Source organism: Meriones unguiculatus, chromosome 6 (assembly GCF_030254825.1).
Source record: "Meriones unguiculatus strain TT.TT164.6M chromosome 6, Bangor_MerUng_6.1, whole genome shotgun sequence".
Taxonomy (NCBI): Eukaryota; Metazoa; Chordata; class Mammalia; order Rodentia; family Muridae; genus Meriones; species Meriones unguiculatus.
The window spans coordinates 38333106-38346170 of NC_083354.1; the positions used below are offsets into that span (position 1 = coordinate 38333106).

General features: G+C 41.1%; 1 protein-coding gene across 29 annotated transcripts in view; it reads right to left on the reverse strand.

The window, feature by feature from the left end:
• Clasp2 (cytoplasmic linker associated protein 2) overlaps window positions 1–13065 on the reverse strand; it is a 180655-nt gene that overhangs the window by 20379 nt on the left and 147211 nt on the right. For all 29 annotated transcript variants that reach the window (XM_060385138.1, XM_060385132.1, XM_060385124.1 and 26 more), the window contains 3 exons: window positions 12337–12480; window positions 9543–9649; window positions 242–395 (listed from right to left, as the gene is read on the reverse strand). In XM_060385138.1, coding sequence (XP_060241121.1) covers window positions 242–395; window positions 9543–9649; window positions 12337–12480 — 405 coding nt within the window. The remainder of the gene's footprint in view (window positions 1–241; window positions 396–9542; window positions 9650–12336; window positions 12481–13065) is intronic.

Genomic DNA, 13065 nt, shown 5'->3' on the forward strand with positions numbered 1-13065 from the left:
AACTACAGGGCACATCTCTCTTGCAGATCTAACACCTGAAACTCACTAATATGTGGAGAGCTGATACTCAGCAAATGCTTGAAGAGTGACTAGCTTCCAAAAAGTTATATACATGTACGCACACCGCACACCTAGACACACTTTGATGGAAACCGAAGCAGCCTGCAACGTAAGAACGTACATATGGGATTCGGTATGTTAGGCATATGGTAACAGATGGTAAGAACATGCAAATACTTACTGCATCACCGTCCTCTTTTTTAGGGTCCCTCTTGAGGGGCTCGCTCATGTCTTCTTGGCTTCTGAAGCTAAAATTCTGGATTGCCTCAGTAACCCCTCTAAGGGAGCTGTAAATGTCTTCAGAATTCATGTTCTCTGTGTCATAATCAAATGCACTGTGAAAAAGATGGCACTAATTTTTACTTATTTCATTTTTTGTCTGATTTGATTGTTATATCTATGTGTATGACTGTTCTGCTACCATGTATGTATGTGTACTATGTGTGTGCAGAGACCTTGGAGGTCAGAAGAGGGCATCAGATCCCCTGGAACTGGAATTAAGAGATGGCTGTGAGTGGTCATGTAGGAACGGGGACCCAAACCCAGGTCCTCTGTTAGCCAAGCACCCTTAACCACAGAGCACCTCTATCTGTTTGACTTTTATTTTTTGGGGGTCTCACTCTACAGCCCAGAATAGTTTTGAACACACTGCCATCCTCCTTCCCAGTGCTGGAATTAGAAGCGTAAGCTGTTTTTCAGTAATGGCTGGCTGCATACATCTGTGGTTCACACAGGTGTTGGCACACCTCTGGAGGTAGAAGCAGTAGGATCAGGGATTCAGAGAACCCTCTACTACACAGCAGGTAGAAGGTCACACTGGGCTAAAACTGATCCTGTTGAAATAAACACTTCTGAGGATATTTTAAAGGATAGTTACAAAGATAAAAATTATCTATTTTTGATATAAGAACTCACTTTGTACCTGAAACTGGGCTAGAACTCATTTGGCAGCCAAGCCAGGCCTCAAACTCAAGAGTCTCTTGCCTTTGCCTCCAGAGTTCTGAAGCTTTAGGCAAATATCACTATAGCATGGAGCACTACGTCTGCCTTAAACATTACATTTAGAAAGAAAGAGAGACAGAGACAGAGAGAAAGAAAGAGAAACAGAGTGTGTGTGTTTAGGGTAAAGAACAACTTTTGGAAACTGATTCTTTCCTTTTACCATGTGAATCATGGGAACCAAATTCAGGTCATTAGGTATTTTGCAGCATGAACTTTTACCCACCAAGCAATCTTGCCAATACAGTTCATACTTTTAAACATTTCTTAAATACGTATTTTGATAACATGTGAACATGATACAAAATTTGTTTCAGTATTCATAAATACAATTTTACCAGAGCACAGCCATGCTTATGTATGCTGGGATTATTTTTAACTGTTTTGGTAGTATTAACAGCAGAGCTGAATAAAGGTCACAGACCACTTGCCATTTGGTCCTTTATAGAAAGCTTTCTAGTCCTTGTCATTAACAAGCAGTAACACAATTGATTGAAGAAGACACAAATGTGATGAACGCCACTATTCTAGCACTCAGGAAGTGGGGTCAGGGGGTCAGGGGGTCAGGGGTCCACACCCATCCTCTGCCACATGGCCAGTTGGAGGCCAGCTTGAGCAGCCTCACATTCTAGCTTCACTGAGAGCAGTCCTTGGTAGAGAAAAAGGGAATGTGTGCTTCCTCTATTTATAGGTGCTGCCAATTATTTTTGAAATATGCCTTGGTAAATGAACAACAACAAAAGATAAAGAAAAAAACAAAAAAGCAGGAAAATTTTGAAATAAAAAAATGCACTGCAGTGTATGTTGGGCCGGGGTACCGCAGTGTGCATGTGGAGGTCAGAGGAAACTTTGTGGAGTCAGTTCTCTCCCCTTGCTTTATAGGGTCACCTAGGGACTGAACTTAAGAGTCATGCTTTTTCAATAGAGCATTTATCTCCTACATCATCTCACTGGACAAGGTAGAGAATTTTGAACATTGAACATAAATGCTAAAATGACATAAATTCTATAACCAAACTCTAAATTCAACTAAGGCTAGAATTTACACAGCAAAATTTGTCACAAATGTGTAACACATAGGTTAGGTGGTAAGTTTTGATACATTTTTCTTTCTTAAACTCTGATGTAGTACCCTGTAACTTTTAATTGATAATCTGATGAAGCAAGCCATGACCAGTAACAAAACCCAGGCCAGTAATTGCAACAAGAGATATTGTACAAATCACTTTACGGGTCGGTCCAAGATGGCGACAACTAGTGTGCACCGTATCTGAGGGGCACAGGATCTGAAACTCCAAAACTGGTGAGTGGAAGGGCAGCTGAAGCCAGAACATCCACACTGAGGCTTCCTGGGCGAGAGGGGACAAACCGTGAGCTGGGACAGTTTGGATCCAGGTCACAAGTGGAAGACTCCGGGGACTGAGAGTGGCGAATATTCAATACCCTTGCTCTTCCCCTTGCCCCAAGCACGTGTCTCCCTGCTCGGCAAAGGTGGTCGGCAGTGACCTCGGCCCCAAGCATGGGCCTCCCTGCTCGGCTGAGGCCTCAGTGGTTGCCCCAAGCATGAGCTTCTGTGCTCGGTGACTGAAATGGCACAGGCGGGCCTTCCTCTGTGCTCTGTGACCGAGGCTGCAGAGGCAGCCACCCTAAGTGCAGGCCTCCCTGTCTGGTGGGCAGTGGACACCACTGAGCTGACGGATCTCCTACAGCCTCATTTGCCCCAGCCAAGCGAAATCTGAGAGTGGAGAACAGGAAGAACCCCTGTGCTTTCTGATTAGGCCTCCAAGTGAGTGAGCGCACCTTTAATTGAGTGTGTGCAAAGCCCTAGATCCTGGGTTCCTCTATGCTAGCAGCCAGACACTGGATCCCTCCCACCCACACCCTCACTGTGGGCAACACAGGGATCCTTGGGACAGTGTTCTCAGCACTGAGGCCCCTGTTCTGTGGGTCTACCAGTGGAATCCAGGCAAACAATTCCTGGAGCCCAGACAGATCTGAATACTAGTAGGACAGTATGACAGGCCTGTAGGCCACTGAGGCATTCTGGGCATCTGCGCATGCACATTGTGCCTGTGAACAGAGCCAGCACCCCCTCCCATGCTTAAGCTCCATCCTTCCAGGCAACTATATGCTCTAGCACCCTCTCCCTCAAGGCACACTGCCACTATGCACACATCTGCACATGCGCATATGCACCTGCAACCTCCCTCCCTTAGCTAGAGTTGAATCAACAACATCCACTCTCAAACCAGTGGACCTCGCTCATCTTCCTGAAGAACATTCCAGACACCAGAGACAGACGGACCCAGTCTGCAGTACAGACTCCAGGAACAAACAGCAAAGGTTATGGATAAGCAGATGGCTAGAACACATCCAACAAAAATCAGGATATCATGGCATTACCAGCCACACCCAAATCAATGGATATTTTAATCCATTGGAAATACAGGAAAATGATTTTAAAGCTATGCTTATCTAGTTATTACAGGCACATAAAGAGGAAACGAACAAAGCTCTCAAAGTAAATACAGGCAATTACAGCCAAACAAATAGAGGCACAGGTCTGAGGCACAAGTAGTGGCATATGGAGAGGAAGTGAACAACAACAACAACAAAAAATAAAGGCCATCATGGAAAGACAGGAATCCACATTCAAAAAGATGAAGGAAATGGTGCAAGACATTAAAACAGAATCAGAAAAAATAAAGAAAACACAAACGGTAAAAACCCTGGAGCTGGAGAACTTAGAGAAAAGATCAGGAATCACAAAGGTAAGCATCACCAACATAATTCAAGAGATGGGGGAGAGGCACTGAAGATACAACTGCAGAAACCGATACATCTCTCAAAGAAAAAGTAAAATCGAAAGTCCTAAATACAAAATATCCAAGAAATCAAGGACGCCATGAAAAGACGAAATCTAACAATAATAGGAATAGATAAAAAAGAAGATTCCAGGCTCCAAGGTCCAAAAAATATTTTCAAGGAAATCATAGAAGAAAATTTTCCCACGTTAAGGAAAGAGATGTCCATTAACATATAAGAGGCCTACAGAACACCAAATAAGACTAGACCAGAAAAGAAATTCCTCACGTCACATCATAGTCAAAACACTAAATCTATAGAACAAAGAAAAAATACTAAAAGCAGCAAGCGAAAAAGGCAAAGTAACATATAAAGGTAGATCTATCAGAATCACACCAGACGTCTCAACAGAAACTCATCAACAGAAAGTCAGGAGAGCCTGGGCAGATGCCATACAGACTCTAAGAGACCACAGATGCTAACTCAAACTACTATACCCAGCAAAGCTTTCAATCAACATAGATGGAGAAAATAAAATATTCCGTGACAAAACCAAACTTAAACATTATCTACACACCAACCCAGCCCTACAGAAGATACTAGAAGGAAAACTCCAACCCAGTGAAATCAACTTCACCCAAGAAAACACAGGATATAGATAACTTCACAACAAAGAATTAAGAGAAAACAAGCATTGAAACACACTAACACTACCAACTCCACAATAAAGCAACCTAACATTCACTAGTCACTATTGTCTATCAACATCAACGGACTCAACTCTCCAATAAAAAGACACAGACTAACAGGATGGTTTCGGAAACAGGATTCAACATTCTGCTGCATCCAAGAAACACACCTCTGCAACAAAGATAAACACTACGTAGAATAAAGGGTGGGGAAAAATGTTTTTCAAGCAAATGGACCCAGAAAACAAGCTGGGGTAGCTATCTTACTATCTAATAACATAGACTTTCAACCAAAATTAATCAAAAAAGATGAGGAGCACTACATTCTCATCAACGGAAAAAAATCCACCAGGAGGACATCATAATCCTGAATATCTATGCCCCAAATACAAGAACACCTGCATTTGTAAATGAAACATTATTAAGGCTTAAATCACACATCAATCCCAACACCTTCATAGTGGGAGACTTCAACATTCCACTCTTACCAAGGGACAGATCATCTAGACAGAAGCTAAATAGGGAAATAATGACACTTACAGAGGTCCTAAATCAAATGGACCTAATAGATGTCTTCAGAACTTTTCACCCAAACTCTTTGCAGCACCTCAAAGAAACCCTCTCAAAAACTGACCATATAGTCGGGCACAAAGCAAGCCTCAACAGATACAAGAAGATCGAAATAATCCCTTGTATCCTATCAGACCACCATGGCCCAAAACTAGACTTCAACAACAACAACAGAAATAACAAAAAGCCTACATACACACTGAAACTAAACAACTCTCTACTCAATGACAGCTTGGTCAGGGAAGAAATGAAACAAGAAATTAGAGATGTCCTAAAATTCAATGAAAATGAAGGCACAACTTACCCAAACTTATGGGACACAATGAAAGCAGTGCTAAGAGGAAAGTTCTTAGCACTAAGCGCCTCCAGAAAGAAGTTTGAGACATCTTATACAAGCAACATAATGGCACATCTAAAAGCCCTAGACAAAAAAGAAGCAGATACACCCAAGAGGAGTAGACAATTGGAAATAATCAAACTCAGAGCCGAAACCAATGAATTAGAAACAAAGAAAACAATTCAAAGAATCAATGAGACCAAGAGCTGGTTCTTTGAGAAAATCAACAAGATGACAAACCCTTAGCCAAACTAACTAAAAGGCAGAGAGAAACTATCCAAATCAGCAAAATCAGAAATGAAAAGGGGGACATAAAAACAGACAATGAGGAAATCCAAACAATCATTAGCTCTCACTATAAAAGCCTATATGTCCCAAAATTTGAAAATCTAAATGAAATGGATAATTTTCTTGATAGATTCCATTTACCAAAATTAAATCAAGATCAGGTATATAGATTAAATAGTTCTATATCCCCCAAGGAAATAGAAGCAGTCATCCAAAGTCTCCCTTCCAAAAAAAGCCCAGGACCAGATGGTCTCAGCATAGAATTCTACCTGACCTTCAAAGAAGAGCTAACTCCAATTCTCTTCAAACTATTCCACAAAACAGAAACAGAAGGAACATTACCAAACTCATTCCATGCAGCCACAGTCACCTTGATACCTAAATCACACGAAGACCCAACAAAAAAAGAACTTCAGACCTATCTCTCTTATGAACATTGATGCAAAAATACTCAATAAAATATTTGCAAACTGAATTCAAGAACACAGAAAAGATATTATCCACCACGACCAGTAGGTTTCATCCTAGGCATGCAGGGGTGGTTCAATATATGGCAAGCCATCAATGTAATCCACCATATAAACAAACTGAAGGAAAAAACCCACATGATCATCTTCTTAGATGCCAAAGAAGCATGTGACAAAATCAAACAACCATTTATGTTTTTAAAGTGTTGGAGAGCTCAGGGATACAAGGCACTTACCTAAACAAAGTAAAGACAATATACAGCAAGCCTATAGACAACATTAAACTTAACGAAGAGAAACTTAAATCAATCCCACTGAAATAAGTAACAAGGCAAGGCTGCCCACTCTCTCCATATCTCTTCAACATAGTACTTGAAGTCCTAGCTAGAGCAGTAAGATAACTAAAGGAGATCAACGGGATACAAATCGGAAAGGAAAAAGTCAAAGTATCACTATTTGCAGATGATAAGATAGTATACATGAGTGACCCCAAAAATTCAACCAGAGAACTCTCAGCAAAGTAGCTGGACACAAAATTAACTGAAGAAAAAAAAAAAACAAAAAACAAAACAAAAAAAACAAAACTCAGTAGCCCTCCTGTATACAAAAGACAAAAGAGCTGAGAAAGAAATTAGGGAAACAACACCCTTCACAATCGCCACTAATAACATAAAGTACCTTGGTGTGACTCTAACCAAGCAAGTGAAAGATGTTTAAAAAAAACTTCAAATCTCCAAAGAAAGAAATTGAAGATATCCGAAGATGAAAAGATCTCCCATGCTCATGGATCAGTAGGATTAACATAGTGAAAATGGCCATCGTACCAAAAGCAATCTACAGATTCAATGCAATGCCCATCCAAATAGCAACACAATTCTTTACAGACCTTGAAAGAACAACTCTCAGTTTCATATGGAAAAACAAAAACCCCAGAATTGCTAAGCAATCCTGTACAACAACAGATCGTCGGGAGTTCAGAGTACAATCTGATCTCAAGGTGTACTACAGAGCAATAGTAACTAAAAACTGCATGGAACTGGCATAGAAACAGAATGGTGGATCAAGGGAATTGAACAGAAGACCCAGAAATAAACCCACGTACCTACAGATACTTGATTTTTGACAAAGAAGCCAAAACCATACAATGGAAAAAAGACAGCATCTTCGACAAATGGTGCTGATCTAACTGGATGTCTAAATGTAGAAAAACGCAAATAGATCCGTATTTATCAACCTGCACAAAACTAAAGTCCAAGTGGATCAAAGACCTCAACATAAAACCAGACACATAACCCTGTTAGAAGAAAAAGTGGGGAAGAGCCTTGACCTCATTGGCACAGGAGACAACTTCCTGAACAGAACACCAACAGCAGAGGCTCTATGATCAACAATCAATAAATGGGGCCTAATAAAACTGAAAAGCTTCTGTAAAGCAAAGGACACTGTCATCAGAACAAAACGAATGCCTACAGGTTGGGAAAGGATCTTCACCAACTCTGTATCTGACAGAGGGCTAATATCCAGAATATAAAGAATTGAAGAAGTTAAACAGCAACAAATCAAGTAATCTAATTTAAAAATGGGTACAGAGCTAAAGAGAGAATTCTCAATAGAGGAATATTGAATGTACTTCCCCTATCAGTGGACTTGGGAAGGAGCATAGGAGGAGATGAAGAAGGGAGGGGGGGATTGGGAGGAGATGAGGGAGGGGGCTACAGCTGGGATACAAAGTGAATAAACTGTAATTTATAAAAAATAAATTAATTAAAAAAATTTAAAAAGCAATCACTTTACAAAAGGCCAACAACAGAATCATGATGGCTACTGACTACTGCACCAAGAATTTAAGCTGGGGCTGGCAAGACAGCCTAACGGGTGAAGGTGCTCACTTGCTGAGCAAGTCCAGTCAACTGTGCTGGACCTCTGGAGCCCACAATAGAAGAAGAGCATCAACTCCTGAGGGCTGTCTCCTGACCTCCGGAAGGACCTCTCTCCCCGTGTGCACCTGCACTCACACACATACCGAGTTAAAAAAGGAGAAGAAAACGGAGAATTTAGTCTCAAATATATCCATGCTTCAACTATGTGTGTGAAAAATTTACCTCTTTCTTATTTTGTATTAAGAAGCAATATTTCATGGCTCAGAGGTTAAGAGCACTGGCTGCTCTTCCAGAGGACCTGGGTTCAATTCCCAGCACCCACACTGTGGCTTGTAACAGTAACTCTGGTTTCAGGGGATCTGACATGCTCACACAAATAAACATACAAGAAAAATACCAAACCATGTAAAATAAAAATAAATAAATCATTAACTAATACTTAAAAAATAGAATATCTCAGTCACATTTTTCCTTAGAAGTATAAATAATACCACTGTATTGATGAAACATTTAACTCTTCCCCATTATTCTCTCTAATATTTGTCTATAGGCTTAAGTTCCTCCTGACATTGTGGAAGTGATCATTATGCTATCGAACACTATTACCGATACTGCCATTTACACTAAGTGGTGTAATAGAAAAGACAGGCATGATTTACAGTTTAAGAACATTAGCAGCATGGTCTAGGGCCTTGTCTGTAATGGTTAATTACTTTGCTCCCCAGAGTCTGCTTGCTGTCTCTTATGGACAGACTATCACTTACCCCAAATGTTGCTGTGTAACCTTGCCTCTAAATAATCCCTGTTTGACCATTAAAATGCCTACACATCTGGGCAGGCGATAAGATAGGCGTGGCCAAGGTTTGCAGGTAGGGAGGACAGAGGATCATGGGAAGGAGAGAAAGAGGTAAGGGAGAATAAGAAGGAAGCCATGGGTAAGTGTGGAGAGAACCACATGGCCAGGAGGAATTTACTCTGAGGCAGTGTTGGAGAGAAGCAGCTTAGATGAAAAGCGTAAGCAAGACTTTATGAAATTACGGATGGGACGTAGCCCAAATAGGAACGATTGAAGCACATGGCATGGGATGTGGGGCTGAGAGGTAACGAGATAGTTTAGGGGCTTTCTATCTACCCAGCCGCAGGTGAAATAAGGCTTGTTTAAAATTCTACAGTTGTCTGTGTCTTCATTGATATGGTAGAGCGTTAATAATAACCACCGTAATAATTTTAGACTTTTAATAATAAACTTTAATATTCATTTTTGAAAACAATCCCTTTTCATCCTCTGTATCACCAGGGTCAGATTTTTACATATGCTTAAAGTTTGTTGAAAGCTCAGATTCTAACACATTTCAAGTGAAATGAAAGTCTACTGAATTCATAGTTACTATGCCTTTCCAGAATGGAAATTGGTAACATACAACGTGAATGAAAACAATCATCTTACCTTGGCGATAACGTATTCTGTGATGTGTTGGTAGGAGAAGTAAGGGGACTGGACCAGTTGGCTGGTGATCGAGGTGTTGGTCTTGTCAAAGGACTCCCCATGGAACTCTGATGGTGGGAGTAAAAAGAGCATTAACACAGAAAAATGCAACTAAAAGGTCCTAAGGGAAGAGGCACAGTCATGGGAAAGGACATATGAAAGCGCCATCTTTCTATGCCAGCATTCTCAACATCATGCACTTAGGTCTGGTTTTTAAGAGAAGCCTACCTCTTCAGTCTTCTCCTTCATCTCCTTCCTCGCCCTCCTCTCTATTACTTCCTCTCAAACCCCTGACCCCTTTTTGATAGAGTCTCATGTACCCCTAACTGGCCTTGAACTTACCATGTGCCCAAGGGTAGTCTTGAACTTCTGATCCACCTCTCTCATCTTGCAAGTGCTGGGTGACAGAGGTGCATCACCATGCCCATTTGTTTTTAACCCAGTTTTGACTCTCAAACACTATTAACATCTATTTTCTTAAGGATTTAACATAATCCTAAACTAATTTTTTTTTCTATTGTTTGAGACAGGGTCTCATTATGTGTCCCTAACTGGCCTGGAACTCAATATATAGATCAGGTTGGTCTCAAACTCACAAGACCTGTCTGCCTCTGCCTCCTACAAACTTAAAAAAAAAAAAATGTAAATTGGCTTTCTGTTCTTAGCTAATTTACCCCTTCTATTTTACTGATAATTCAATTTAATTTCTCCTGAGTCTCTTTTAGAAATGTTTTTCCCAAAGAAACTGAGGAAGTAAAATCCAGTCATGTTAAATTGTCCTTTTCCTTCAATTAACTGTCTCTCCACTTAAGAAGATAAGTGACATTACTCTCAGAGAAATTCTGTTGCAGGGGCTAGTGCTCTGTTACAAGTTGCTCTCAGATGCTGCACAAAGAACAGAGGTGAGGCTAAAAGGAAGATGGTAAGCCTGGACCAGGGGGCTTACAGCTGGGTAGGGAGATAAGTAAGTAAACAGCTCGGAGGTGGGTCAGGGCTCTGGGGCCAGTAATGGCGGGCTGCTTCCTTCTCTAGCTGTTGAGGGACACATGTAAGGCCCTACTGTACTTGCACCTATCCATGCTTCTAATGTGGCAAATTCTGGCAGACTAAGTAAAGACAGCTTTGGAGAAAGCCTCCACCTCTGTCAGGAAAAAGAACCAAGACCATTTGGAAGACAAAGAGTTAACTGCATTTGGGAAACAGGAGGAAAAGAGTTCAACAAAATTAGCAATTGAGACACCTGCAAGGTCAGACAAAGGGTAGTAACATCTGGCAAATCACTAATGCTAGAAGACAGTCAAAGTCATTAACAAACCTGGGGTCAGAGATGGGCAGAGAGGGTGGGCAGTGCATAAACAGTGTATGATCATCTTTCTGGTTGGGGTGGAGGCCATGCAAATACTATGTGGGCCCTCCATTACCATGGTCTACAATATTTCAGAGAACTAACCAATCTCAGGGCAATTACTTCAGCCTAGATTTGTTCATTCTCTACCAAAGCCCTATAAAAACCCTAGACAGGGACCAAATATATCTGGGCACAGGGGCTTGTCTGAGACTGATTCTCCAACCAGGGACCATGCATGGAGATAACCTAGAAACCCTGCTCAGACGTATCCCATGGTAGCTCAGTATCCAAGTTGCTTCCTTAGTAAGGGGAACAGAGACTGTCTCTGGCATGAATTTTGTGGCTAGCTCCTTGACCTCCCCAGCCCCCCGTGGGAGGAGCAGCCTTGCTAGGAGGTCACAGAGGAGGACATGGCAGCCAGTCCTGAAGATACCTGATAAGCTAGGGTCAGATGGAAGGGGAGGAGAACCTCCCCTATAAGTAGACTTAGAGAGGGGCAAGGAGGAGATGAGACAGGGAGGGTGGGATTGGGAGGGAATGATGGAGGGAGCTACAGCTGGGACACAAAGTAAATAAACTATAATTAATATAAAAAATAATACATAAATTTTTTTTGATGCCCTTCTCTAGAATTCTTTTTCATAAAGACTGTTTTTGCTTTGCATGCTCCCTCCAGAATCCGCATCTGGAATCTCCACTGATATGAGACAAACCTGGAGTCTGTCTCAAGTCAGTAACCATCAGAGTCCAGCACTTTAGATCCCTGAGCCATGTACAACTGGACTGTGAAATGTCTTGCCATACTAAAAAATCCTGTAACACTTTCAACTCTGAATTCTTTACCTTAAGACTACTATCATGTACACCTGCATCTCCTTGTCATCAAAGGCCCCTCTTTTAAAACTCAGTCTTACAGACATTTTATGTAAATCAAACATACATCTATACACTTCACTGAGATGCACACTTAGTCAGACTTTACTGCCTCAGAACAAAATCCTGCATATTCACACTCAGAGACCAACAAGCCAGGGATCCTTTAATAGATTCTGTTCAAACTTACTTGTCAACTCAAGATGAGTCACCCTTGCTGCTGCTCAAGCAAGAACTGGCTCAGCTGAAGGGCAAAGGACAAGATGTCCTAAATTCTAACATGCTCCAAGGCTCACAGGTGTCGCTCCTTTCACTTGGCCACTGCTAACTACACAAGTTATAACACAAGCATGATAGGTTCAAAAGACTCTACTCTTCTCAAGGCATTATTCAATTGTCCTTGCTCAAATTGCTACCAAATGCAGATGTAAAAATCATATAGTAAAACCAAGTTCAACTTCAAGCGAAGTAAAGCAATCACTGTTAAACCAGTCCTAATAGCACACAACAGCCAACGAGACACGTGACAAATACCTGGGTCCCGTTGCCAGTGTTTCGAAGGTGGTTGTGAAGCAGTTTGGTAGCACCGTCTTGGAAAGTTTTTGGTAAAGCCCCTAGTAACATTGTAAACTCTGGGGTATTGAGTTCAAATAAAGAAATCAGCACTGACTGCGCTGCCTAGAAGAAACAAAGGCAGAAGAAAAGAAGGTGAATGCATTCTGGCTACTCGAAGATGGTCGTTTTCTGATGTTTCTGCTCAAAATCACAAGACTTGACCATCTCTCCTGTGGAAAAGGAAAATGTTAACATTCATTACTTAATATTTTTTTGGGAGATGATAAAAACTCTCTTTACTATCATTTATTTTCTGAAGTTAAGAAGTGAATATGAATGTGTAAACATGACAAAACTCTGCAGGGTTATTCCGTCAACATATATTACTGTTTCAGTTTTCCCTGTAAATGATAAGGAAAAGGATGGCTACATGAATCATGTACACGGGCAGCAGACAACAGAGGGGTAAAGGATAGGAATGGAAGGAGGAGGAAAGTTAACAAACCATGTACACAGGAAAATGCCACACGGAAACATGTTACTTTACATTATAATTTAAAAATAAAGCCAGCGTAAGAAGGAAAAAACAACAAACAAACAAAGCCAACCTGTCAAAAACAAACTAAGCAAACCAGAATTTTACTATGTAGTCCTGGAAGGCTTTGAACCTGTAATCCTCCCACCTCTGCTCCTTAAGTGTTGGGATTA